The 26,285-nt window shown below is 59.0% G+C and overlaps 1 protein-coding gene across 4 annotated transcripts in view; it reads right to left on the minus strand.

Moving 5' to 3' along the window:
• Window positions 1-514: 514 nt before the first annotated feature.
• The window catches only part of UROC1 (urocanate hydratase 1), a 44,949-nt gene continuing 19,178 nt past the window's right edge, over window positions 515-26,285 (minus strand). For 2 of the 4 annotated variants that reach the window (XM_081247201.1, XM_081247202.1), the window contains 14 exons: window positions 23,653-23,719; window positions 23,423-23,566; window positions 22,355-22,443; window positions 20,437-20,499; window positions 19,926-20,105; window positions 18,915-19,012; window positions 18,680-18,752; window positions 17,537-17,658; window positions 17,122-17,192; window positions 14,405-14,503; window positions 13,065-13,164; window positions 10,304-10,385; window positions 5,755-5,854; window positions 515-4,965 (listed from right to left, as the gene is read on the minus strand). In XM_081247201.1, the coding sequence (XP_081103327.1) occupies window positions 4,825-4,965; window positions 5,755-5,854; window positions 10,304-10,385; window positions 13,065-13,164; window positions 14,405-14,503; window positions 17,122-17,192; window positions 17,537-17,658; window positions 18,680-18,752; window positions 18,915-19,012; window positions 19,926-20,105; window positions 20,437-20,499; window positions 22,355-22,443; window positions 23,423-23,566; window positions 23,653-23,719 (1,429 nt within the window). In that variant the 3' untranslated portion in view covers window positions 515-4,824. The remainder of the gene's footprint in view (window positions 4,966-5,754; window positions 5,855-10,303; window positions 10,386-13,064; window positions 13,165-14,404; window positions 14,504-17,121; window positions 17,193-17,536; window positions 17,659-18,679; window positions 18,753-18,914; window positions 19,013-19,925; window positions 20,106-20,436; window positions 20,500-22,354; window positions 22,444-23,422; window positions 23,567-23,652; window positions 23,720-26,285) is intronic. The other 2 variants (XM_081247200.1, XM_081247199.1) reach the window with 1 other exon arrangement.

Consider the following 26,285-nt stretch of genomic DNA (forward strand, 5'->3'; position numbering starts at 1 on the left):
AGGGGCTGGGGAGGTGGAAGGGCCGGTGTGGGCCGGTCTGTGTAATGAGGGCACAGATGCAGTTTGAGAAGATGAGAAAGTTCTGGAGACGATGCGTGTTGATGACTGCACAACGTGACTGTGCTTAAGACCACCGGCCTGTACACTTAAACATGGTTAAGATGGTAAATTCTATGTTTTTTTACCACAATAAAGAAAAATAATGTTTTCATGAAAAACCTTTGGTGGCAATGTGGATGTTTCCGCTGCTTGATTTTCCACCTTTCAAGTGACTGACAGTATTTTTATTTATTTTTATTTTTTTTGCGGTACGCGGGCCTCTCACTGCTGGGGCCTCTCCCATTGCGGAGCACAGGCTCTGAACGCGCAGACTCAAGCGGTCATGGCTCACGGGCCCGGCCGCTCCGTGGCACGTGGGATCTTCCCGGACCGGGGCACGAACCCGTGTCCCCTGCATCGGCAGGCGGACTCTCAACCACTGCGCCACCAGGGAAGCCCAGACTGACAGTATTTTAAAAAACATTTTTAAATAGGTGAAATGAGCCCTGTTAAACACTTGCCAAGGACTCCCCTTGCCCTCCCAACCACCCTGCAACAAGCAGGGAGGAGCGGAGGGGCAGCTCATTCCCTGGGCTTCACTGGCGGTGGTGGTTCAGTGATGTCTCAGGCACAGACAGAAACGCACATTCTAGAGGGATTCCGGGCACCGCAGACACTGCCCGTTCACCCTCAGTAACCCAGGCCCTGCACTCTGAGTAGGCGGGTGTAGAAAGGGCTCGGGGCAGCCGGGGGAGGAGAAGCAGAGAACACACGTGCACTTGTCATATTTGCACTTGGGGGGAAACCCCACCAGCCTAGATGCTGCTCGCCCAGCACCCGATAGGCTGAAAGGCCTCACTGTGGACTCTGAACGGTCAATGGTAGCGTGCAGTCCTTCCGGAGCTGTGGCAGGAGTGGGGCCGGGCCGGGCGTTCCAATGTGCTTTTTGCCCCAACACCACCAGGCAGTTGACTCACATCTCACACTACCCACCAGGAGATCCCACAGCTCAAGGGCTCAGGCCGGCCCGAGTGCCGTCAGATGCCCACTGCAAGTCAGGTTGGCACCTGTGCTTCCGACCCACCGGCTACATATGGAGGGTTCTCATGACCCCCTCCTCGGGTTCAATTAACTTGCTAGAGCAAGCAGCTCAGAGAACTTGGGAGAAACATTTTACTTAAATCACTGGCTCATCATGAGATGACATAACTCAAGAACAGCCCGATGGAAGAGGCGCACAGGGCCAGGCCTGGGGCAGGACTCGGGCTCCCACCGCGACTGCGCTGCTCACCCCGGATCTGCAGGGCTTCACGGCCCAGAAGCTCTCCCCACCCCCTTCCTTTTGTTTTTGGCTGGAGCCTTCCTTACACAGGTGAGATTGATGAAATCATTGGCCATCAGCCATTGATTCAACCTCCAGCCCCTCCCCTCCCTGGAGGTCGCGGGTGGGAAACTGAAAGTTCAACTCCCCAGTCACAAGGTTGGGCCCCCGGGCGACCAGCCCCATCTCAGGTGAGGCCCCAAATTCGGAAACATGAATTCAGGTGTGGCAGAAAGGGGCTTGTTACGAATAGCAAAACACCTCATCTCTCTCATCACTTAGGAAATTCCACGGGTTTTAGGAGCTCTGGGCCAGAAACACGGCTGAAGACCAAACACATGTTTCTTATTGTAAATTATCATATACCACAGAGTTAAAGGAAACTTCTACATCTAAGATCACCGTGATGGTGAATTTTACACGTTGTGTGGATTGGGCCGTTTTACACCTTGCCTCTGGGTGTGTCTGTGAGGGTGTTTGCAGATGAGATTAGGATTTGAATGGGGGGCCCCCCAGAGAAAGGGATAGGCATCATGCAAGCAGTCGAGGCCTCAACAAAACAGAAGGTGGGAGGAGGTGCAGTTTGCCTTTTCCTGCCTCCCTCTTGAGCTGGGACCCCTCCCTCCTCTCATCTCCTGCCCTGGGGCTGGGACTCACACCATCAGCGCCCCGGGCTCCCTGGCCCTGGTGCTGGAGCTGAACTGCGCCCCCGGCTTCCCTGGGCCTCCGGCTCACACGACATACACGGCATCTACCTCTATATATGGACATCTATCTATAGCACATATGGATATATGCACGGGTATACGTTCTGCTGGTTCTCTAGAGAGCCCTAATACAGACAGATTCAAATCCCAACAGAGGCCATGCAGGTGACACAAACGTGGGGAGCAGGCAGGGGTAAGAAATCAGCAGCTCCTGTCCAAGGATAAACAACAAACACACTTGGCCTCGCCACTGGAGGACGGCAGAGGCTGCGGGGCTGCGGTGACTTGGGTGACACGAGCCCAGGCCCAAGGGGCCTCTGGCGAATTGCTGCCACGGTGGTGGCGAGCACGTGGCGTCACCTAATCTCTTGACTTCTTTAAGTAACTCAAAATCTGGATTTTTTAAGTGAAATTTCACAATTTCTAAAAACCGGTGACAATGTCAAAAAATTTTTACAGGGGGCTTCCCTGGTGGCGCAGTGGTTGACAGTCCGCCTGCTGATGCAGGGGACACGGGTTCATGCCCCGGTCCGGGAGGATCCCACGTGCCGCGGAGAGGCTGGGCCCGTGAGCCATGGCCGCTGAGCCTGCGCGTCCGGAGCCTGTGCTCCGCAACGGGAGGGGCCACAGCAGTGAGAGGCCCGTGTACCGGAAAAAAAAAAAGTTTTACAGAGGGCAGGCCAAATAGAACGCAACTGCACGTCAAGTCCAGCGCCAGCCCCCAGGGTAGGAGCCCCCTCTGGAAAGCCCAGGGCGAGAGAGCTGAGCCCTCCTGCACCAGCCTGCGCTGGCCGGCAGGGAAAGCCTCTGTTTCCGGGGGGGGGGGGTCCAGGTTCCCAGGGAGCAGAGGGGGCCCCAGGGAGGGGCCCAGAGACTTTCACAAGCCCCAGTTTCGAAGGCAGCCGAGCTCACGCCCATCGGGACCAACTGTTTTCTACCTTCATCGTTTTGATGAAAACGTTTCTGAGTGGACTACACATCTCTCCTTTCTTAAAGAAGGCTGGCAGAAGCTTGCTGCTGGTGGGAAGGAGCCAAGACCTAAGTTAATGGTTTTAGTGCTTTTCTAAGTGTGGGAAGAGGTGAGAATCCAGGCTCATAAACGACTTCTCCAGAAAATGCCTGCCTCTCTGAGGGCCTGTTCTGCCCGTTTTCCCAGAGCACAGAGAGCCTCACCCTCATCTTTGCCCCGAACTTCCCGGGTGCGCTGAAAGTCAGCGGCTGCCTTGGGTGGTGACTCAATCCCTGCAGAGCCGCATGGCGAGCGACAATCTTAACTCGGCACCTCCGTAGCTACCGAGGCTGCGGTCACTGCCCTGACTCCCCACAGGTCCGGGGGTGGCTCCACTCTGGGTGTCGGCTGTCCCTTCCCCCTACTGGCAGCTGAGGCGACTGCTCACTGGCGGCCTCAGCAGGGCGCCTAGGGAGGGTCTGGAGCCCTCACACGTGGCCGGAAGCCTCCGGAGACCCTGCCCTGAGGCTGGCCAAGACCTGGCTGTCCTGAATAAGCGACGGTGCTGGATGGGAAGGGATGACGGGAGGGCCTGGTCTTCAAACTGGACAGATCCTCTCTGCGTCTCCCTAGGAACAGGGAGTGTTCACGCAGATACACGCGGCAGGGTGCCCTCCGTGGACACTTGTTGGCGGCGATACGACCAATTGGACCCCGTGCTCGCCGTGTGGAAGAGAAGCCCTCCCAGGATGGCTTTAGCACGTGAGGACCAAGGAGAAGGGGAGGCCATCGGACCTGGTACAGCAGCTCCCAGCACTGCCAGCAGCCCAGGAGCCTCTGCTTTCCACATGCCTCCAGGTGCCACGGTGAGCCTCATGGTCACTTCACAGCAGGGCTGCTGTGCTCCCAGCCATCACACCTGAGGTTCTGGCAGGAGGAAGGGGCAAAGGCACAGAGCGATGCAGCCGCACCTGTCCGTTTTTATTACAGCTTTCCCGGAAGACCCACCCAGCAGACTTCCACGTCGTCTCATGGGCCGGAACCAGGCCCATGGTCACTCCTAATTACAAGGAAGGCTGGAAAATCAGCTACTTTTTACGTGCACATTGCTGCCCAGACAACAATGGGGTTTTGTTAGCTCAGGCAAAGGTGGAATGGCCCGTGGGGAGGACTCGGCCCCCCGGCTAGATGTGGGGGGAGGGTGTCAAGTTTTCCGTGGCTCCTTGGAGACCGGCCCCCAATCTCTTTCTTAATTTGAGCCTGTCGTGGGAACCAAGGAGAATAAGGACATGCTCAGAGCTGGCCTCTCTGTGCAGCGAGGTCACGGGTCTCGGGCGTGGACCGCTGGCCCGGGCGAGGCCTGGCCCCCTGGCGGCCCCACACCAGTCGGTCGGTCGGGGGAAGGCGGGGCGATGGGCATGAGCCTGGCCAAAGGAGCACCTGCCCCTTGGCGGGAGGAGGGACAGCAGGCGGCTCCAAGGACTGGTCAGTGCCCCGCTTGGCCGATTTTCACAGCACCAGCCCCCCGAGCCCACTCGGCACCAGGCCTGAGCACCCAGCCCTGAAGAAGACCCCCACTGCCTTCCCGGTCCCCAGGGAGCCGCGTGGTGACAGCAAAGGTCCCTGCCCCTCTGGCCTCAGCTGTAAACTGGGGACGCAGTGACACTCCCTCCGGGTGGTGAGACCCAAGAGGGCGTGAGCACAGCTCCTGACCCAGGAGAGCACGGGGAGTAGCAGAGGGAGCCAGGTGGCCGCGAGGTGAGGGCGGGGCCGAGGTGGGGAGGGGACCCCAGGGCTCTAGGTCCCGCTCACAGCCGCAGGGCCCGCTGGAGCACACGCTCATCCGCCACCTCATGGGGCAGCGTCACCACCAAGCCCCTGTCCTCCTGCATCGTGCGGCAGATGATCTCGTAGGCCTTCGGGTTCCCGGACCAGCAGCGGCGGGCCACCTGCCGGCGGGGAGGGGAGAGGGCGTGCAGCGTCGGTGCCACGGCGGCCGCGGGTCAGTGGGTTCCCACCAGGCGTTCCCAGCTCACACCTCCTCCTCTCTTGGCCAGAAAACTGATCCGCCCGCCTGTGACGATAGTGGCCATCCTTCTGCCCGGACTCCTCCCCGCCCCCTGGGCAGGGGCCCGAGGCCAGGCCCCCGGCGTCGTCCTCAGAGCACAGGGGCCTTGGTTCGGCCTTCAGACCTCTCTCCCGCCAGGCTCCTTCCCTCCACCTGGCCCAGCGTCCTCAGGGCCCCCTGGACGGAGGCCTCGGCGCACCCCCCCCGCCGCCTCTTGCTGCCTTCCTGCCACTCCCCACTGCCCCCAGCCATTCCCTCACTGCCTTCAGGATGAGGACCAGCCCCCTCTGCTGCGGCTCCACCCCTCCACTCTCCTGGGCCACCCAAGTCTAACCCTAGCATAGGGCCCCCAAGCCCCTCCCCATTCCACTGACATCTGCAAATGCCCCCCATCACCCCCTGACCTCTCATTTGTGCTGCTTCCCCCTTCAGGCCCCGTGGCCATAGAGAGGGATAGAGCCCCGCACCGCACGCGCACGCGCAAGCAGGCACGCGAGCGACACCGCCCGGGCCCCCTGCGGACACAGGCTGGGCTGGAAAGAGCCCGTCTGAAGAGGAGGGAAACCCTGGCGGTGGCTGGAGGGGAGACACAGGAGCAGCGGGGGCTCCGGACTGTTTTCTGGGAGGAGGGCAGGGCCACTGACGGGGAGGGGGACAGGTGGTCACTCACTCCGTTGGAGACGTCCCAGCTGAGCATCATCTTGGCCTTCTGCTCAGCCTCCTGGGTCCCGTCCAGCACAAGGCCAAATCCCCCGTTGATCACCTCACCCCTGCAAGAGGCAAAAGTTTCCCAGGTCACGCTGGGTCCGACCCTGCGAGGGGCAGGCCTGCTTCGGAAGCGCCGTCTAGGGAAACAGGCATGCAGCCCGGAGCCTGCCTGAGCCTAAAGGCCCGAGGGACGCGGGCTGCCTGCTCGTGCCTCCGCGCTCCACCCACAGACCCCAGGCCCCCCTTCAGGACCCCCAGTGTCGCCTCCGTGGGGGGCGGGACCACCTCTTCCGTGCTTCCACGGGGCTCCTTCTTCCTGCCGGCCTTTGCACTCTGCCTTCCTGTACTCGCATTTGGGGTCCTGATTACTTGATTTGAGGGCCGAGCTCCTTGAGGTCCAGCATTTCCTGGACCACCTCCGCTCCCGGGTTTGATGTGTTCTGGGGTCACTCGTGCCTTGAGAGCCGTCATTCCAATCTCGTCATCCACGTGTGCCCGTGCCCGTGCTCTCCCGCAGTTTTTCCCCATCAGCCACGGAGACTGCGTCCTTCCTGCAGCCCCTGGATCCATCCTCACCCTCCACGTCTTTCTCAAAGGCTCCTGCCCAGCTCACACCCCTGACCCTCCAGCCCCTTTCGGTGACACACACAGGAAGCGCCCTCAATCTCGTCAGCTCCTGCCAGGTTTTACTGCCAGGCTCAGGTCTCAGATCCTCTGGCCCCTCTGGCCGCACCCCCTTCTCTGCCCAGCTGGACCCTCGTGACAACCCCAGCTGGTTCCCACCAAGAGGGTGAGGACCCTCCGCCCCATCCCACCCAGGGGGCGGACGCAGAACTCCTGCACCCGGGCCTGCATCCCTGCAGCCGGCAGCCCTGTGCCCGCGAGCAGGCTCCCAGCGCTTCCTATGGCCCCTGTGGTGGAGGAGGCTCTGCACGGATTCAAGGTCATCACCACTCGCTTGTCAGAGGCTGGTGCCGGGGATCAGAGGACAAACCAGGCAGCAGCCACAGTCATTTGACCAGAGAGGACTTTTGGAGATTAGAACGACATCTTTCGTTTCAGTAGCCCGAAGCCCAGATGGTCAGAGGGCAAACGTGCTCAGCTCCAGGTGACCTCTGGAGCAGTCCTGAGCCCAGGAAGACAGCAAGAAAGGAGGACCTGTATCTCGGAGCAGTTGCTGGACAGAGAACGATCCCGTTGAGAAGGACATGAAAGCAGAACCCTATGTCACATGTAACAAGAGTCAGAGCCAGATGTACTAAGGAAGGAAGTACTCAGCATTATAAGATGAACAAGAGCACAGAACTCACTCAGGAACAAGAGCACACAACTCAGGAACAAGACCCTGGGAGAGAGCGACTCGAAGCAAAACAGCAGAGTCTGTAATTCTTGCCCACCAGCCCGGCAACCCTGGGTTCCAGGCAGTGGTACCGGCCAGGGCTGAAGAGGTTATGCAAACAGGAATCTTCATGCCGGGAACTGTGGTGCCCACAGCGCACACACAGTGACGGTTCCTGTTCACAGGAGGGGGCCTCGGCCGGGCGGGGCCTGTCCTGGCTACTTCACAGATGCCTGCGGGCGGGTGTGCTGGGAACCCCAGGCAGAGTCACACTCTGGGTTCAGCTGCCTCATAGGTGGGACCATCGAGGTGATTCGACGAGTGTCTCTGGAGACCCCCGTGCACAGCTCGCGCACCACAGGAGCCTTAGCTGCCGTGACTAACCTCCACCGCTAGCCCGCAAAGCATGCTGCTCTCATGACCATCTGTCCAGGAGAAACAAGCCCCTCGGGGACCCCATGCACAGCCGGGTTCGAGACCTGCTCTAGTGAGGAAACAGCATCAGTATCCAGATAAAGACGGTGCATTTACTCCTCAAAGATGTGAGGCCCCAGGGCTGGACCGGGTGTGAGGACAGAAGGCGGGGACACAGGGACTGAGCAGAAGGCTCAGCACCAACGGTGAGGCCCGGACCCGCCCTGGAGGGATGGAACCACACAGTCTCTACGCAGCCGTCCAACCCGCCGAGACCAGGGACCGACTGCCGACTCTCCCGCTCTGCGCCCCATCTAAAAGGAGCAGACGGCAGGGACCGCGGGCAGGCAGCACAGGACAGACCCCAGCACACAGTCAGAGCAGACTGAGCAGAGCAGGGGCCGCAGAGCGACCCAGTGCCGACACTGACCAGCTCAGAAACGCGGAGCCACCAGATAGTGGGAAAGCTGAAAGCAAACTGAGAGGTATCAGGGAGGCTAATGACTTAGAAACTTGCTTTTCCAGACAAGAAGGCAAAAACTACAGCTGGAGATGGAAGGAAGATCAGGCACAGATTTTTCCCGCTGATTTTCACAGCAAGGTTTGCAGCAGTATCTGGTGTATTAAATCATGGGCGTGTGTGTCTGATGGATTCCAGGTGAAACTGAGGCACTTTCCAAAGGAGCCCTCAAGGGCAGCCACAACCAAGGGCCTTGATGCCAGTGCCTCGCCGGTCGCGCCCTGGCAGAGCCTAGGGGGCAGCCTGGCGGTGAGGGGGGACCCCGCTCTGGGAGCCCCGTGCAGGGTCAGCGGCGAGCAGTGTCCCGAGGCCTCGTGTCCTGCACACTTTCTCGGGGGTTCCGTCCTGCCTTCTGCGGTCCTGTCACCAATGCCGTGAATCCAGGGACAACAGATCTGGGTCCAGATCTGGCTCCACCACCACCTCCGGCCCCTTCAGAGCTGCTCCTGCACCTACAGCATGACTCAGCACATCCAGGGCCAAAACGCCAGGCGCTCTCTCCCGTCCTGGTTTTCTCCAGCCTGTGTCTCTACAAGGACACGCGATCCGATCACATTTTCCATTCATGAGAGCCACCTGACTGGGCTGCAGCTTGGAATTCCGGCCTCAAAGGGCCCAAGGCCAAGCCAGCCCCCAGGGACGCTCTGGAAGCTGCAGCGTGAAGGACTTGGCTCTGGAGGGCAAGTCCAGGCTTGATCCGGCCAAAACGGGCTCAGAGGTCAGCTCAGAGGTGGCCGGGCCTGGGCAGCTGTCCTCCTCTGCGGGGCCACGGCGCCCCCTGCTGCTCTGAGGAGCCAGGAATCCCGGGCGACCAGAGCTCCCCAGGCGACGCCCCCGCCCAGAGGCCACGCGCACAGGTGTGGCCCCAGCTGCCTGCTACCTGTTTCCGCATCTGTAGATGCGTTTCTTTTCCAAGAGGAGGTGAGAGAGGGGATTCAAACGCTTGCCACGCAGTCCACTTGCAATAAACATTAGTTATTCACCACTCTTAGCAGCAAACGTGACTTCATGGTTTATAACAAGAAAGACGTATTTGGTCTTTGTCCACTGTTCCTGGCACAGAGCTCCTAAAACCCTTGGAATTAATTTCCTCTGCTGAGAGGGATGAAGGTGTCTTTCCTTATGTTGATGAGGTGACTCTGGGAAACCACCCAAGGATGGGGCTGGATGCCAGTGGAGCCACCGTGTGATCAGAGGCCTGGAACGTGGGTCCCGGCCCCTGACCTTCCAGGAGGGGAGGGGGGCTGAAGGTGGAATCCGTCACCAGTGGCCGTGATGCAGTCAATCGCACCTGCGTAAGGAACCCTCCATAGAAACCCTGAAGGAGCACGTTCAGAGGGCGTCCAGGCTGGGGAGCCAGAACGCTTCCACATGCTGCCGTGCCCGGCCCCAGCCTCACAGGGTCCCTTTGGGTCCTCAACTCGTGTATCTCCTCATCCGGCTACGGATTCACATCCTTTGATATCTTTTGTAATAAATCAGAAATCCAGTGAATAAATGGGTTCCCTGCGTTCTGTGAGCTGCTCTAGCAAACCAGTGGAACCCGAGGAAGTGGCTGCAGGGACCTCTGATCTGCAGCCGGTGGGTTGGAAGCACGGGTAATACTGTGGACATGTGACTGGAGTCGGGGGGTGGGGTGGGGGACAGCCCTGTGGGACTGAGCTCTCAGCCGTGGGATCCGACGTTATCCCTGTGCTGACAGTGTTGGAACTGAGTGGAACTGCAGGACACGCAGCTGGTGTCAGAAAACCCCCTCAGGTTGGAACTGGGTGCAGCATTATAGGGACGTCCCCACGAGGGAACTGCATCTGTCGCCCACAAGGGAGCCTCCCAGAAGCCCTAGCTCCCTCGCGGCGTGGGCTGGAAACAGGCCTGGCTGGGCAGAGAGGGGCAGGACCCAGGGAGCCCAGGACCCAGGTCCCCGCCTCCCAGCCCAGCCCCTGGCAGAGTGTAAGGACGGGGCCAGGAGAGAGCTGAGAATTCCCTGGAAAACATCTGTGAAAGCAGCATGAAAACGACAGGAAGCGATGATTTACAGCGCCCACAGCAGGCCTTGGTGTCCCGCGCGACGGGTGAGACCCCAAAGGTGGGGTCTTGGTCAAGGCCCTCCATTTCCAGCTCACACGAGGAGCCCTCGGTAGCGGGAGCTCCAGGAAGCAGGTCCAGGACCCTGGAGGAGAGCCCCGAGCCTTGCACAGGAGCCCCAGCTGCACCACCGGCCCTCAGAAACCTCCTTACCAGCCGACACCCCCGCCGTTGTGCAGGGCAACCCAGGTGGCTCCCCGGAAGGCATCTCCCACGAAGTTCTGCACGGCCATGTCTGTGGAAACAGAGCCCCGTCAGCCCCCGAGCAAGGCAGCCAGGCCGGGCCAGGGTCTGAGGGACGGATGGGAACAAGGCAGGGCAACTGCAGGAACAGCAGAAATTTGTATTTTCAGAGCCAAGCAAAGCAGGACAATGAACAAGTGCCCGACGAGCACTGTCGCCCCCTGCTGTCTTCTCTCCGGCACCAAGTGCCAGGTACAGCGCCCAGAAGCATGAAGGACAAAGGATGTGGTGGCAGCTTTAGCTCAGGTGACAAAGAGCGTCAGTCGCACCCTTAGAGCAAACACACTAAAGTTTGGGGGGCAAGCTGCAAATTACCAACTGTCCTTGGCCCATAAGAGGCCTGGGGTCCCAGGGTGGCCAACTAACCAGAACTCTGCGGGGAGGCAGGCACCTGCACAGAAAATGGAACCCGTGCCTCACTTGTGTCTAAGGACTCGCTGAATGACAAGCCTGAGCGTGCCTGAGACAGAGGCCCCTGGGGACACGGACAGGAGGGGTCGGCACCTCCTGGGGGCTCTTCCTCCAAACCCCCACTTGTGCCCACAGAGAAGAGGAGGGGGTCCTGGGAATGCTTTCCTCCTAGTGCAGGGCTATGAGATGCAAGAAAAGCAGCTCTGGGCTTCCCTGGTGGCGCAGTGGTTGAGAGTCCGCCTGCCGATGCAGGGGACATGGGTTCGTGCCCCGGTCCGGGAAGATCCCACATGCCACGGAGCGGCTGGGCCCGTGAGCCATGGCCGCTGAACCTGCACATCCGGAGCCTGTGCTCCGCAACGGCAGAGGCCACAACAGTGAGAGGCCCGCATACCGCCAAAAAAAAAAAAAAAAATGAAAAGCAGCTCTAGGACCCGGAAAAGGCCAGGGAGCAGATTCTCCCCTGCAGCCTCCTGAGACGTCACAGCCCTGCCTGCACCTCGACTTAAGCCCCAAGAAACTGACTTCAGACTTCAGACCCTCAGAACTGTGAGGGACACATCTGTGCTGTTTCCAGCCTCTAAGTCTGTGGTATGTTGTTACCATGGCCAAAGGGTACGAATGTAAACCACATTGACATCAGAGGACATCAGAGCCAGCGGTACTATCAGGGATGAAGAGGGAGGGACATCACACGATGCGAAAGAGGTCAACTCTCCAAGAAGAGACAATAAACCTAAACAAGGGCACACCGAACAACACAACTCTAAAACACACACGGCAAAGTGGACAAGAACTGAAAAGGGAACAGGTGAATCCACAAACACAGTCGGGAACTTCATCACCCGTCTGTCAGTAATTTATGGAACAAGTCAGCAGAAAGTCAGTAAGGATCTAGACAACAGGAACAGCATCACCAACTGACTTGACCAAATTGACATTTAAAGAACAAGCCCCCAAGTAACCACAGAATACACCTTCTTCCCAAGTGCACCAAGATGGACCACGTTCAGGATCACAGTACAACCCTTAACAAATTTAAAAGAACAGAATGAATACAGAGTAAGCTTTCAGACTATACTGGAATGAAATCAAAAGTCAGTAACAGAAAGTTATCAGAAAAATCTCCCCAAACTTGAAAATTTAAAAAGATACTTCTCAATGACTCATGGGTCCAAGAGAATGTCTCAAAGGAAATTTAAAATATTTTGAACTGAATGATAATAAAAATATATTATGTAAAAATGTGTAGGATGCAGCTAAAGCAGTGTTTAGAGGGAAATTCATAGTATTAAAATACTTTTATTAGAAAAGAAAAAAGGTTTAAAATCAGTAACCTCAGCTTCCACCTCATAAAACCAGAGAAAGAAGACCAAATTAAACCCAAATAGGAAGAAGATCATACTAAAGATTAGAGGAGAAATCAATGAATTTGGAAGCAGAAAAGCAATTTAAAAATCATTTAAACTAAAAGCTTCTTGAGAATATCAATAAAAATGATAAACTTCTAGCCAGACTGATAAAGGAAAAAGAAAGAAGACACAGGGACTTCCCTTGCGGTCCAGTGGTTGGGGCTCCATGCATCCACTGCAGGAGGCATGGGTTCAATCCCTGGTCAGGGAGCTAAGATCCCTCAAGCCCCACAGCAGCCAAAGAAAAGAAAGAAAGAAAGAAAGAAAGAAGCCACAAATGACCAACATCAGGAATGACAGAGTGGACCCCACAGACATTAAAAAGATAATGAAGGAATATAACTCTAAACTCATAAATTCCATAACTTAGACGAAATGGACCAATCCCTCAAAACATAGTGATATGGATGGTGTTCCTGACTGTCCACCTCCTTCCCTTGGGATCTTGTCCATAATGGGAGGAGCTGCAGGTGCTGGGAACCAGAAAGCCCCCCAGGACCGGAACGCAGAAGCTCTGGGGTAATAGTAACAATCACGGTGGCTGCAGCAGCAGCAGTCCCTCCCTGAACGCAGGCCGCAGGAGGTGAGCACCTTCTGAAGATAACCAGCAAGGGTCGGGGCCAAGTGCACCCAGGTCCTGGGCATCCACCTAGCTGGTCCACCTGGCACCCGCCCTGGTTTACAACTGAGCCCGCATCCCAGGACCCCTCCGTCCTGGGCTGGTCACCCCGTGCCATGCCTCTCAGATGCCAGCACCTTTTTTGCAGCACCACAACCGACTGAATGAATCACTTGATTGTTAAATAAAATCCAACAGAGAAAAAGTTTACGTTTGTTGTGTTCCTCACCCGCACAGAAGGCAGAGCCGTCGCAAATGTTGGAGGTCTCCCTAAACGGGCTGTCTGTGCCGCTTACGTCATGGTGGTCTCGGCTCAGGACCACCGGTGCCTGCAGTGTGGGAGGACACAAGAGGTCAGCTACCAGTGTCCACTGCCCAGCACAGGGCAGAGATCAAGGGACAGGGCACACCCGACGCCCTTCGGATTCCCCTGAAAAGCAGACCTCTGGCGGGAGGAAGCACAGGGTTTCTGTTGCCCCTGTGGCTGCTCAGAGACCCACTTTCCGGCCGCCCGGAGCCCCGTGTGCTCTCCTGGCGCTGGGTCCGAGTCTCCTCAACCCCACCCACACTGTCACCACACCCACTTTATAGAGAGGAAAACTGAGGCCCGGAGAGGACAGGACACCTCCCCGATGTCACAGGGCTGTAAGGGACAGCCTGGTGTTTCGATGGCACTAGAGGTCTCGGGGTTTCACGGGTTCAGTGTCCAAAGAGCTGCCCTGCCCTTGAACAGGCCAAGTATGCTCCCCCTCTCCACCTTTGCCCTGAACCACCTGTGCAGTATTCCGGCACCTTCTGGATACTCAGGCCTCTGCTCTGCGTCTGCAAGGCAGAAGGCCATCCCGACCTGTCGCCCCACGTCACCTCACTCACTTTATTCACAGAGCTCGACACCACTGAGATCCCCTGAATCGATACCTTTGCCTGCATGTCCAAGTGTCCCTCCACCAGCACCAGGCAGGACCCTGTCTACCTTGTCCTCTGCACAGCAGTGTTGCCGCAAGGCTGGCACCAGGAGGCACTTAGGGAGGAGTTGGGGGGAGGGAAGGAGAGACGGGGGAGGGGGGAGAGGGAGGGGGAGGGAAGGGGGAGGGAAGGGGGAGGAGGGAGGGAGGGGGAGGGAAGGGGGAGGGAAAGAGGGAGGGGGAGGGGGAGGAGGAGGGAAGGAGGGAAGGAGGGAGGGAAGAGGGAAGGAGGGCGGGAAGGGAGGACTAAGGCGCTGTTCCTGCCCTGCCAGCACTGCAGCACCGTAGCAGGAAGTGCACATGCACCGAGCAAGGTGGGCAGGGCTGACCAGGAGGGAAATGGGGAAAAGCAGGGAAGGTTGTCATGGTTTGAAAGGGACAATTTAACAAAGCCACATGAAACACTCGTGGGAAAGCCACGTTTTGAGGTTACGGGAGCCTCTTTTCTGATAAGAGGTTCAGAGGGGGCCCCTGACTGCCCAAAGTCACACAGCAGGGACCAGGTCGTCACAGCCTGGGTTTGAGGACGGGCCTCCTCCCTCCCGGGCCTGGGCTGGCCTGGTGGGGAGGCGGGGGAGCCCCACCCAAGCACAGGACAGCCCACCTTGATCTTCCCACGGGCGATGGCTTGGTTGAAGGCCACGGCGATGGCCACACGGCCTTTCTGGTCCGAGTACAGGATCCTGGCCTGGGAGCCCACCACCTGCGGGGAGAAGGGTGACTGATGCGGGGGAGGCTCGGGGGACACGTTCACCAGCAGTCAGACAGCCGCCTCCAGGGAGGTGAGAGGCAGCTCTAGAGTCCAGCACGCACGTCCTGCCCCGCGTGTCCACGTGCAGTCTGGGCCCCCAGATGTCCCTCCTGACCCATCCCCGCAGGGTTAACCCCCAGGGGCCTCCGGGACCCTGACTCGCCTGTCTCTGGGGATGTCACCTCTTGTGGGCGTCACCCCACTCAACCCTTCCAACCAGAGTAACCCCAGCACCCCACAAGGCAGTTTTGATGTGTCTGCCTTGCTCCAGGTTGGCACCCAGAATCTCCTTAGTGAGTCTGTGAGGAAAACGCTACTGTGCTCATCATGGGCCCCGTTTCACAGCTGAGGAAACGGGCCGGGGAGGCTGAGCCCCTGCGCACCGCCACCAGGATGCAGCCCCTCTGGAGCCGGGGGGCGGTCACTGTGGGAAACAAAGGCTCCCGAAAATGAACCATCGTTCTCGTTAGCGTTGTTACTGCTAGCACGGCAGTCATCGTTAGCACAGTGGCTCTCAGCCGGGCGACATCTGGGGACGGCTGTGGACATTTTGGGTGCTGCGGGCATGGGTAGGGACGCTGCTAGACTATGGTCCCCGTGACCAAGAATATCCAGCCCCCAGCCGCTCGAAGAGGTATTAGCGCCCACGTTCATAGCAGTATCATTCACAGTAGCCACGGGGGGGAAGCAACCCAGTGTCCACGGCTGGTGATGGATAGACAAGGTGTGGTCCATACACACAGGGAACATGATTCAGCTTAAAAAGGAAGGAAATCCTGACATGTGACAACATGGATGAACCTCGAGGAGATTATGCTCAGTGACATAAGCCAGACGCAAAAGGGCAGGGGAGGAGAGAGGGAGTTAGTGTCTGACGGGGACAGAGTTTCAGCTGGGGAAGCTGAGAAAGTTCTGGAGATGACGGTGGTGATGGTTGTACAAGTGTGTATGTGCTTAATGCCACTGAGTTGTACCTTAAAAATGGTTCAAATGGTAAATTTTATGTTATGTATCTTTACCACAATCAAAAAAAATTCATCTGGCCCCAAATGTCAGCAGTGCTGAGACTGAGAAACCCTGGACCCTCCAAAGAGGGTGCAGGTGTTTCCCTCAGCCGCCCAGGGATGGGGTGAAGCGTGGGTGGGGGGCGTCCACAGGAGGCCCGCGCATGCCAGCCTCTCGGTCAGCCTGTGGCTTCCTCGGCCTCCTGCTTTCCACCCAAAGGCCTTACTTTATTTGCGCCAGCTGCCTCAAACCCTTTAGGAAAAACTGTACCATAAACCAGCATGGCAACCTTTCAGATTTCCTGGATCCAGAAACAGAAAATGGGAGGAACTGACACAGTATTGCCAGCTTTGTCAAGAGTGTACCTTAGAAGAAATAATTAAACTGTTAAAAGGACAACCTTCTGTGATCACCAGCTATTAGGAGACGAGGGACAGAGGGAGGGAGTGTCGGGGGAGGGATGGAGGGAGGGGGGAGCGCAAGCTGAAACAAGGGGGAAAGACATAATGTCCAAGTAACTTTAACTCAAACACAAAGAGACGGTCCCGCTCACAGGCTTGGGGCGGCGTCCAGCTGGCCGCCCACACGCCCTCAGCCCCGCATCCCTTCCGGCCCCTTCTTGGTGGTCGTGCCCCCCCTCTCCGGGCCTCCCTGGACGGGCCCCCATCTCCACCTCTTGCCCCACCCTCCCGGGCCCAGGCCCTCAAGTCCAACAGCAACAGCCGTGGGCGTCTCAGGTTCCAGGTGGCTGGCATAAAGGCTTTTGTGGAGAAATGCATTTGTGACCACGGCCCGGAGGCGGCGGCAGCCTGGGCGGACAGAGCTGGACCAGGAAGCCCAGGAGACGGGGCTCAGAGCTCGGGGCAGGCCTGGCTGAAGCCCAGGCCAAGGACCCACTGGTCCAGACGTGGTGGCGGCATCCGGCCATCAGGGTCTGTGGCCAAAGGCCTGTGACCCACACACCCATTTCTCACTTTGCCCTGGTGCATCCGGTTGGCTGTCTCCTCAGGCCTGTGCACTGCCTGACCCCTCCGCTTCCCCCACTGTCACTCCCCCCACCCAGTCCCCAACCCCACTGAGACCTGAGTCCAAAAGTCAGCTCGTCAGAGACACCCTTCTGACAGGGCCGGGTAGACAAGTCCCCACCTCGAGTCATCCGACTGGTGGTCACTCTCACAGTCACAGAAACGCCCGTCCCCCCAGCCCTGGCACCTCAGAGCGTCAGAGGGCCTGCTCCAAGCCCCAGGCCACAGCCAGGGGGCACGCGCCGCCTCCAGCATCCCCACCGTGCAGATGGTACGGGAGGCTGAGAGAGGCCAAGCCACTCACCCCAGGCCACACAGCGGGGGAGCTGGGAGACCTGGCTCCAGGGCCCAGCAGGGGAGTGAGGGGAGCCTGCCCCGGAGCCCAGGCCCCCTTCTGAAAGGTCCTGGGCTTCTCTGTCCAGCGGCCCCTGGGTGAGGTGGCCAGTGGGGACATCACCAAATTGGCCCAGGTGGCAAGCAGCACCTCACCCCGGGCATGGTCCAGCTGTCCACCCTGCCCCCGCCAGGCTGAGCCCTCACCAGCCGGTGCTGGGAGGCCTCCCGGATCCAGCGGATGTTGTCCATGTACTGCTGCTCCACAGCCGGATTCACTGCAGGGAGAGGGGAAAGGGTGTCACAGGCACGGGGAGCCCCTGCCCCATGGTGGGGGGCGGCACAGACCCTCCCTCGCGAAGGCTGCAGGGCAGAGGCACCTGTCTGTGTCCACAGACGGAACCACAGATGGCCTGGAGGAGCTGTGACACGGAGACGCAGAGGGGCCTGGACACGAGGGGACGGTGCAGATGGACACAGGGGCAGCTACAGGAAGCCAGAGCACCATCAACGGGGCCAGGCAGGGGACCGTGTGTCCAGGCTGCCCAGCACCACCAGGCAGGTGTCTGTCAGAGCCTCTGGGGGTCACCCGTCCACCAGCATCTCCAACCAACAGCCTCACCTCCACCAGCAATAGCCTCCTCCAGCACTGACGTGGCCAGCTGATCCGTGACCACCAGGTCCTGCGGGTCCCCGGATGTGCACACCCAGCGGAAAGGCCCAAATCCCTGGGAGAATATGTCCCTGCAAGGGCAAAAGGCTCGTCACCTGGAGGCTTCCCAGGCTGGCTGCACCCCCTGGCTGGCGTCACCATGGTCCATGGTCGGCGAGGCCGCAGGGGCTCCAGAACTGAGGAGGTGAGGGCCGTGCGCCAGGCGGGTGGTTCGTGGGGGCCTGTGTAGTGAGTGGGGCGTCGGTGTCCACAATTGCTGCCGGAAGCCCCTGAGCCACGAACTGGACGGTGACTTCCCCCACCCCACTCTGTCCCCTCGGTGTTCTCTCCCCCAGCTCCCGGTGCCCCTCTCAGAGCTGTACCACCTCTGGCTGCAGGAGCAGGGAGCTGGGACACAGACAAGCAGAAATTCCTTAAATTGCTGTTGGAGACAACCTGGAAACCAGGCAACTGAAACTAAATATTGGGACACACAGTAAACTTAAAGCCAAATCTGCTTTAAGTAGGCTGACCTTCCAAGGGGACTCCAGGCAGAGAAATGCAGGGGCCTCCCTGGGCTCATGCGCCCACCCAGCCCCTCTTGGGCTCCCTTCCCACTGCCCCCTGGGGACAACCCAGTGGCCCTGGCCCAACTCTGGCCCCTCCCCTCCCACAATGAACCTCAGAAGGATGCGGGCCTCTCTTGCCCCCCGGGGGTCCCTTCCAGCGCAGATCTGGGGCTGCTCCCCACCCCACCTGACCCCAGCGGCTCAGGCCCGAACTCCACCCTGTCCTCTCCCTCCGGCTGCTCCCTGGTCCCAGCTTGTTCTGGCCCACGTGGCCAGGAAAGCACACGGGCTGCAGGAATCAGGCCCTCGGCCGCCCACTCGGGGCTCGGGCGTGGCCGATCCTGTTCTCTCCCTGAGGCCCTGCACAGGGTCTCTCGTTTCCAGCTCCTTTCCCCCTGCATTTTGGGGTGGAAAGCCCGTGAGCCGGTGACGTGACCACTTGGGGCCGAATGTAGGCCTCAGCACGTGGCCTGAGCAGTGGGGAGAGGAGGAGATCTTCAGACCTGCATGTCTAGGACAGACGCTGGAAGGGCCCACCACTCACCCCATAATGTGCTGGACGTACGAGGGGTAGCGGAACTCCGTCCTGTTGGCGCCCGTCTTCCCCACATCAGCCCCTGTGCGCAGAGACCCAGCATCACCTGGAGGAACCGAGGCCCAGCGAGACCAAGGCCCTGGCAGGGCCAGCTTCCAGAAGGGACACATGGAGCCAACCCGCCGGCCACACTGCCCCGCCCGCGAGGCCTGCAGAGAGGGGACCCCCCTCCTTTCTCTCTCACCTGCTCTCTGGGCCTCCAGGAGGAAGGCGTTGCCATAGTCCCAAAAGAAGAAGTTCTCCTGGGCCAGCCTGTTGATGGCCGAGACGTGCCTCCTCAGGCTGCGAGAGGTGTGGTCAGTGGTCAGCTCAGCACTGCCCGCCAGGGCTGTAACCGCAGCCGAACCCCACGAGCCCCACCTCCCTGCTGAGTCTTCCCTCAGCTGACCCCACCCCTCCTGGCTCCACCCCAGCTGACCCCACCCCTCCTGGCTCCACCTCCTGCTGACCCCACGCTGACTGGCTCCACCCCTCCTGGCTCCACCCCACCTGATCCCACCCCCTGCTGACCCCACCCCTCCTGGCTCCACCTCCTGCTGACCCCACCCCTCCTGGCTCCACCTCTCCTGGCTCCACCCCCTGCTGACACCACCCCTCCTGGCTCCACCCCCTGCTGACACCACCCCTGACTGGCTCCACCCCTCCTGGCTCCACCCCTGCTGACCCCACCCCTCCTGGCTCCACCCACCTGACCTCACCCCTGCTGGCTCCACCCCCTGCTGGCTCCTCCCCCAGCACCTCCTTCCTGGAAGCCCCCGTCCCTGCTGGCTCCTCAGGTCCCCCCCCCTTTCAGGACCCTGCAGGCAGCCCCTAAATTAGCGCCTACGGGTCGGGTCGTCAGCCAGCCAGCCCGGCGCCGGGGCCAGACTCAATGCTGAATAAGCAACTGCCCCTTGCAGAAGCGCCTCAGGCTCTCCTCCACCAGCACCTGCTCAGCACTCACACGTGCTGGAAGCTGCCCCCAGTGTTTTGCAAATGTCACCCCAGTCTGTCCCCAACATACCCACAGGCCAGGGAGCCCATGACCCCGTGTGACAGAGGAAGAGACCGAGGCCCAGAGAGGTTAAGGGTCTTGCCCGAGGCCACACAGCTGCCCCAGGAGAATTGGGCAGAGGCCAGAGCCTCCCAGTCCAAAGTTCCTGCAGGCCATGTGTGCCCCCATCCCTCCCCCGAGCAGCCCTGGGACCTGCATCACCTTTCCTGGACCAGGGCTTTGAAGGCAGCAGGGTCGGAGGCCATGAGGCTCTGGGCCTCTGAGAAGCCCAGCTGCACGGGGTAGTAGCCACCGTTGAACGGGTTGTGGCAGGACGTCTGGTCTGACCCCAGGTCCACCAAAAGCTCCCCCGTCGTGTCCAGTTCACGGACCAAGCGCTCCCTGGGGAGACTCAGGTGGTCAGGGCAGGGCAGGCAGTGCCGGGGCCCAAGCTCAGGGTCCAGCCAGGGGGGCACGCAGCGTTTCCCAGCCCACACGCCCAGTAGTCAGGCATGGAGGCTCATCCTGCTTTCCCTGTGGAAAGATCCCTGGCGGGAGGGCTGCCTGGCTGGGCAAAGGCTGCCGTGAGCTTGGCCAGGATCCGGGCCATGAAGGTTGAGAGCAGAGCCGCAAGCTGACACTGGAAGCCTTGTGTCCTGGGAGCACCTGGCCTGGGACCTTGGCTGGGGGGGCTCACCCGGTGTCCCCAAGGCTGCCAACTCCCGCCACTTACCAAAGATCCACCACATTGCCATGGTAACCAAGGCTGAGGGCCTCCTTCCTCTTCCTCGCTTCCCTGGAAGGGGCAAGGGCAGGGCAGCACAGATGGCCCCATCGCACCTGCCCACGGCTACCCACCCCCAACACACAGGCCCCAAGCTGGTGGGTATGCAGAAGGCCCAGGAGACACCCAAAGCACCATGTGTGAGCCTAGGCCTGAGATGCAGGGACCCATGAGGTGTGTCTTTTGACGACCCAGGCCTGAGGGGAATAGCAGACTTGAATGCCCTCGGGAGGACTGGCTGGCAAAGGTGACAATCCTTCCCCACCCCAAGGTGTAGAATTCGATTAGCAGAATTAGGGCTGTTGCTGCGAGGACCCTAACAGGGGTCTGTGTAGAGCTCACTCAAGGCGATCCTTAAGTTGCAGGTGTCCCTAAAGATGACTCTAAACATTATTTGCGGGGCTTCCCTGGTGGCGCAGTGGTTAAGAATCCGCCTGCCAATGCAGGTGCCTGCCAATGCAGGTGACAGGTGTTCGATCCCTGGCCAGGAAGATCCCACATGCCGCAGAGCAGCTAAGCCCATGTACCACAACTACTGAGCCTGCGCTTTAGAGCCCGTGAGCCACAACTACTGAGCCCGTGAGCCACAATTACTGAAGCCCGCACACCTAGAGCTCGTGCTTGGCAACAGAGAGAAGCCACTGCAATGAGAAGCCTGCGTACTGCAATGAAGAGTAGCCCCCGTTCGCCGCAACTAGAGAAAGTCTGCACGCAGCAACAAAGGCCCGATGCAGCAAAAATAATAATAATAATAAATAAATAAACAAACATTACTTGGAAAAATAAAAGGACAAAAAATGAAAGCATATTTGGGGGAAACAGAAGATTTGAAAACACGAAAGCCCCACAGACATGGGAGGGTCACCATTCCCATCTGCATCTCTGCATCTCGGGGAGCAGAAATGTGACCAGACGGCTGCTTAAGGCATTTGTTACACTGGTTTGGACTGCGTGTGTGTTCATACGTGTGACTGTGGAATTAAGCACCCAAACTGTGTGACAAGAGGGAGCCAGCAGACGGAAAAGGGATATTTAGAGATGACAGAAATGTCACAGTGGTTGAAAGTGTGTGTGAGCGTGCGAGTGTGTATGTGCGGGTGTGCGAGTGGGCACGTGTGCTCCAGATGCACCCCTGGGATCAGAGCCAGATCAGGCGGGACCCTTCAGGCCACACTAGGAGGCTGGAACTTCTCCTGTGATTAACGGAGCGTTTTCTGCCAGTTTTCAAAGATCTATGTCCAAAAAGTATCCAGTCTTGGTAATGGGAATATTTCTCACACTCTGTGTGTCTTTGAACATTTTTACATAAGCCCCGTGGAGAGCTTGGGCGAGTCTAATTGCAGCAGGTGGAGCCCCCTGTGCAGAGGCAAACTCCCCACACGGGGCTCAGTTCTGCAGAGCAAATTCGTTGAGAGGATGCTTCGAAAAGGGTGCCTGATCAGCGGCCTCCAGGGAAGCCCTGCCCCGTCCCCACTGAGATAGCTGAGGAGACGGCATGCAGCGGGGAGGGGCCCAGCGCCACAGGACCCGTCGTGGCCCCCTTGGGGAGGAGGACGGGCCTTGCAGAACCTGACGGGGTCCTGTTGAGAAGCTCCACCTCCCAGGGGCTGAGCAGATCCGAGCACCACCTACTGTGCGCCAGGCTCCGGGCTGGGCACTGAGGCTCCACGGGGAGAAACGCAAGACATGCTCTTTGCAAAACTGTGGCCGAGCGTCAGGGTCACCGAGAAAACTACTGAAGTCTGTTAGACCATGTGTATGGGCACCACGATGCACACGGGCTTCCCCCACGCTCGTGGAAGGGACCAGCGAGAAGCAGAAATTTAGAAGGTCCCAGCCCGGTCTCCCCCCGAGCCGGACACTGTACCTGAGTCTTTCAATGCAGCGGTCCAAGCTGTCGGTCACTTCCATCAGCCAGCCTTGCTTGTGGCGTTTCACGAGGGCCGCTCCATCCACCTGGGACCACGAGGCACGGGTGTAGATCACCCCCTTTCCCGACAGGGCCAGGCAGACCCTGCGAGCTGCTGTCAGCACTTACTCCCCCTCCTGTCTTGCATCAGCACCTGGATTTTGCTCAGGGCGACGCTGTGCTCGGCCCCAGGGGATGAATCACATCCTACCTAATCACAGCCGCCCTCCCACCGCTTCCAGCCTCCCTTGTGCATAAGAACGTCCGTGTGATCCCATACTGACTGATGAAGTAAAAGAAGGAGTTTCTAAGGCATTATTTTCCTGCCAAAAGAGAGTCAGCCATAGCTGGCACTTGTCCTTTTCCCTGCCTTGGATGTAGATGGGATGGCTGGTGCTGGGGCAGCCACTTGTGTGTGCACGAGGGAAGCCCAAGAGAATCTAGAGATGTTGACCCTGACATTGAGCTGCTGAGCCAATGCCAGCCCTGCTGGTTACATGAGAAAAATAAAACCCTCTTTGTGTAAGCTGCTCTCGTTGGGTTTTCTGTCACCTGCAGCCAAGTGGGCTCCTAACAAGTGCACCTGTGCGTGTCACAGGCTTACTGTCGGCCAAGTGCAGACCCCACGGGCACGCGCCCCCATGCTTTCCTCACGGCCGCCCCTCCTCTTCCGCTCCCTTCCTCTCTTCCTGCCGGAGGAACCCAGAGCCAGAGGGAAGGCTCCTGCGCTCTCCCCGGCTCTCCCCCGATCCAGCGCTCTGTCCGCTATGGGGGAGCCTGGCTCACTTATTCACAGGCTGTACTCCAGGGCCCGGGGGCAAGGGAAGCCAGGCCTCAGGGTGGTGGTTTCACGGCAGAGTGTAGGCAGGCTCTGGCCCTGGCAGGTGATGGGCACTTGGAAGGCAGGGGCGTTCGCTGCCCTGGGGACCCAGGCTGGGAGGCTTGGGGGGTGAGGGCGAGAGAAGAGGGGGCAGGCGGGGGTGGGGGGCTCTGGGGGAGGGCGGGGAGGCGTTCCCACCAGCTCACCTCCGCAATCACGCCGACGCAGCCCACGATGACGGCAGCTTTGGCCTGAGCCCCACTCATCCCGCCGAGGCCGGAGGTGACAAAGACCTTCCCGGCCAGGTCCTGGACGCCCAGGTAGCGCCGCCCGGCATTCAGGATGGTGAGCTGCAGGGCAAGCCCTCGGGTTCACGATCGATCCACACCAGTTTGTCCACCCCCAGGCCCGTGGGCAGGCGTGGCCTGTCTCTCACCACTGTGCCGTGGACGATGCCTTGGGGACCAATGTAGCAGTAGCTGCCCGCCGTCATCTGGCCGTACCTGCCCACAGAGGGGGAAGCGGGGTGAGCCGGTGCCTGGCGCCCCACTGCACACGGCCTAGAACGCACTGTCATCACCCCAAGTGCAGCACTGCCTTCTCCTTCAGAGACAAAAGAAAGCTCTAGAAAAGGCCACAGTTCCCCACTTCTGGTCCCCCTCAGACCGTGCACAGACAGCTTTCATTCTCTTAAAAACTGTAGTCAAATCACCGGGAAACATTTAGCCACACGGACAAGAGCGGACGTGACCCAGCACCTCCAGGTGAGGGTGAGTCACCACGCCCTCCCGTGGTGGCCAAAGCTGGGGGAGCTGAGCCACTCCTGCAGGAGGAGACCCGGGGCCGGGGGAACACGGAGAGGAAAGGGCCACGGCCTCCCGGCAACACCCTGAATCCGGACAGCCCGCGGGATTCCAGTCCCGGGACGTCCAGACGCCTTCACCGGGGCCGGGCAGGGGAGCTCTGCCAGCCGTCAGGGGACACCTGAGACTCGCGTGCCGCATGCAGGGCCGAGTCCAGCGAACGGCGTTAGTTTTGTGTGAGCGGTCACTGCCATTTACATAAATGGCCTTGTCCTGTAGTCACTGTTTCTGGAGCTGTGTTTCCCCCAGACACAAGGCCTATAGGGGCCTTTCCATGTCAGCACCTGCAGACCTTTCGTGGCTCCACAGTCAACCCCGTTAGAGGTCACAGGATGTCCCCTCTCCCTGTTGGTCAGGCGGGTGGCTCGGCTGGGCCACAGGACAAGGCTGCAGTAAGCGACCTCCCTGGCCCTGCCGTGCCCTCCAGGGTCAAATCCAGGAATGGGGTGCCAGGGCATTAGTGCAAACATTTAAAATACTAATAGCATCACATTCCAGAGTGACTGTCACCAGCAGGGCATAAGCACTCCTGTTTGCATCAGATGATAATTAACCAACATCTGAGTTGTTGGCAATGTTTTGGGAAATTTTGCTGTTGCCTTAGTTTTACTCTTCCCTGAGGACCACTGACATCAGGAGACCCTCGAGGCTGCTGTCCCCCAGCCACTTTCTGGACGTTCTCTCCTCTGGATCAGGGTGGATCCTGATTCTCGCAGATCTGAATGCCAAGCCTGTCCCATAACTGGGACAAAGCACTGGACCATTAGAACCTCTGCTTCCTCTTCCAAAAAATGGGGAGTCATGACCTTTGCCTTGCAAGTTTGTGTGAATATGACAGGATGTAAGAGAATCATGCTGACATGATAAATATCTACCAGGGAGGCGGGTGAAAGCATCAGACCCCACCGCAGGGCGTGCTCCCTGGTGGCCGCCACCCATGTCGCCTTTACAGATAGGATCTGAGTTCCAAGGTCGCACAGGGACACACGGCAGGGCTGGGAACCGATTTTGAGTCCTTCTGATTCCATCCTTTGTCTCACGCGATCCACTGCTGCTGATCCTGAGATCACTCTTGGGGGTAAAATCATGGGGTCAGAGTTGTCTCCATTTGGGACTTTGACCGCAGTCACTGGATGTGGCCCTCCCGCTCCCCCAGCCTTGCTGTATAGACCTTGACACCCCAGCCTCTGGTTGCCTGTTCCCCCACGTACCCCCCACCACAGAGGGGACCAGTTCCATTTTTGTCAGCCTGATGGTGAAAAGGCTTTGCCCTGGTCAGCAGTTCTCAGATTCCTTATACAGGTAACCCCTTCCCACCTCTATGGTGATTTGCATCTTGACTTTGGTCAACTGCTCGCAGCGCCTGGGCTCAGCACTCAGGGGCAGCCAGACCAGGTCTGACTCTGCAGCTCTGCCCTTTTAAACTTCTCTCCTGAGCCTGCAGGACAGGAGCACAGGGGCTGGTCCACGGCCACACTCAGGATGCCGACTATCCCTCTGCTCCCACTGGTACAGAAGAGGTCGTCAGGCCTCATAATAACTAATAGTAACAGCAACTTATTATATAATAACAGTAACTACTTATGACGAAGGAAAAAGGTAATTGGGTTTCTGAGCCTCAGTTTCTTCCTCCACAAAATGGGTTAATAAGGGCCCCTAGCTCAGAGGCTTCTGTAAATCCTACAACAAGTGGCGGCAGCCATGATTACAATCATTCATAGGCTATCAGCCTGAGGCCCAGCAGGTTGGCCCCCAGCATGGCAGACTTGCTCACACTTTACGTGCTACGATGCCAGCGCACCGCTCCCAGACACCCACAAACACGTGCGGATCAGGGATGTCCTGTCGCATTCTTTACATTCCCAGAACACCGGGAACAACCCAAACCAGGTGTCAAGTGAGCTACATAAATAACAGCGCAACTGAGCTCCGCCGGTGAAACCGAGCAAGTCAGCCCGAATCCCGAGGCGGGGACAGGTGCAGAGGGCGCTGTCCCTGGCTGTCGAGTCACCCCCGCCGAGCATCCGCACACACACGGGATGTCGGGCAGGACACAGGAGACGCTGTGAATTGGGGCGTCTGGGAGGGAGGAGGTTCCCTTCTCACTGTGGCTCCTTCTACACCACCTGAGGGAACACCTCCAATTGGAGCGTTAATGTGACAGCGTGCTCAGGGGCTGCACAGACACACGCATCGTCAGAGCTCA

The sequence above is a fragment of the Mesoplodon bidens genome (genome assembly GCF_964165515.1).
Source record: "Mesoplodon bidens genome assembly, chromosome: 10".
Taxonomy (NCBI): domain Eukaryota; kingdom Metazoa; phylum Chordata; class Mammalia; order Artiodactyla; family Ziphiidae; genus Mesoplodon; species Mesoplodon bidens.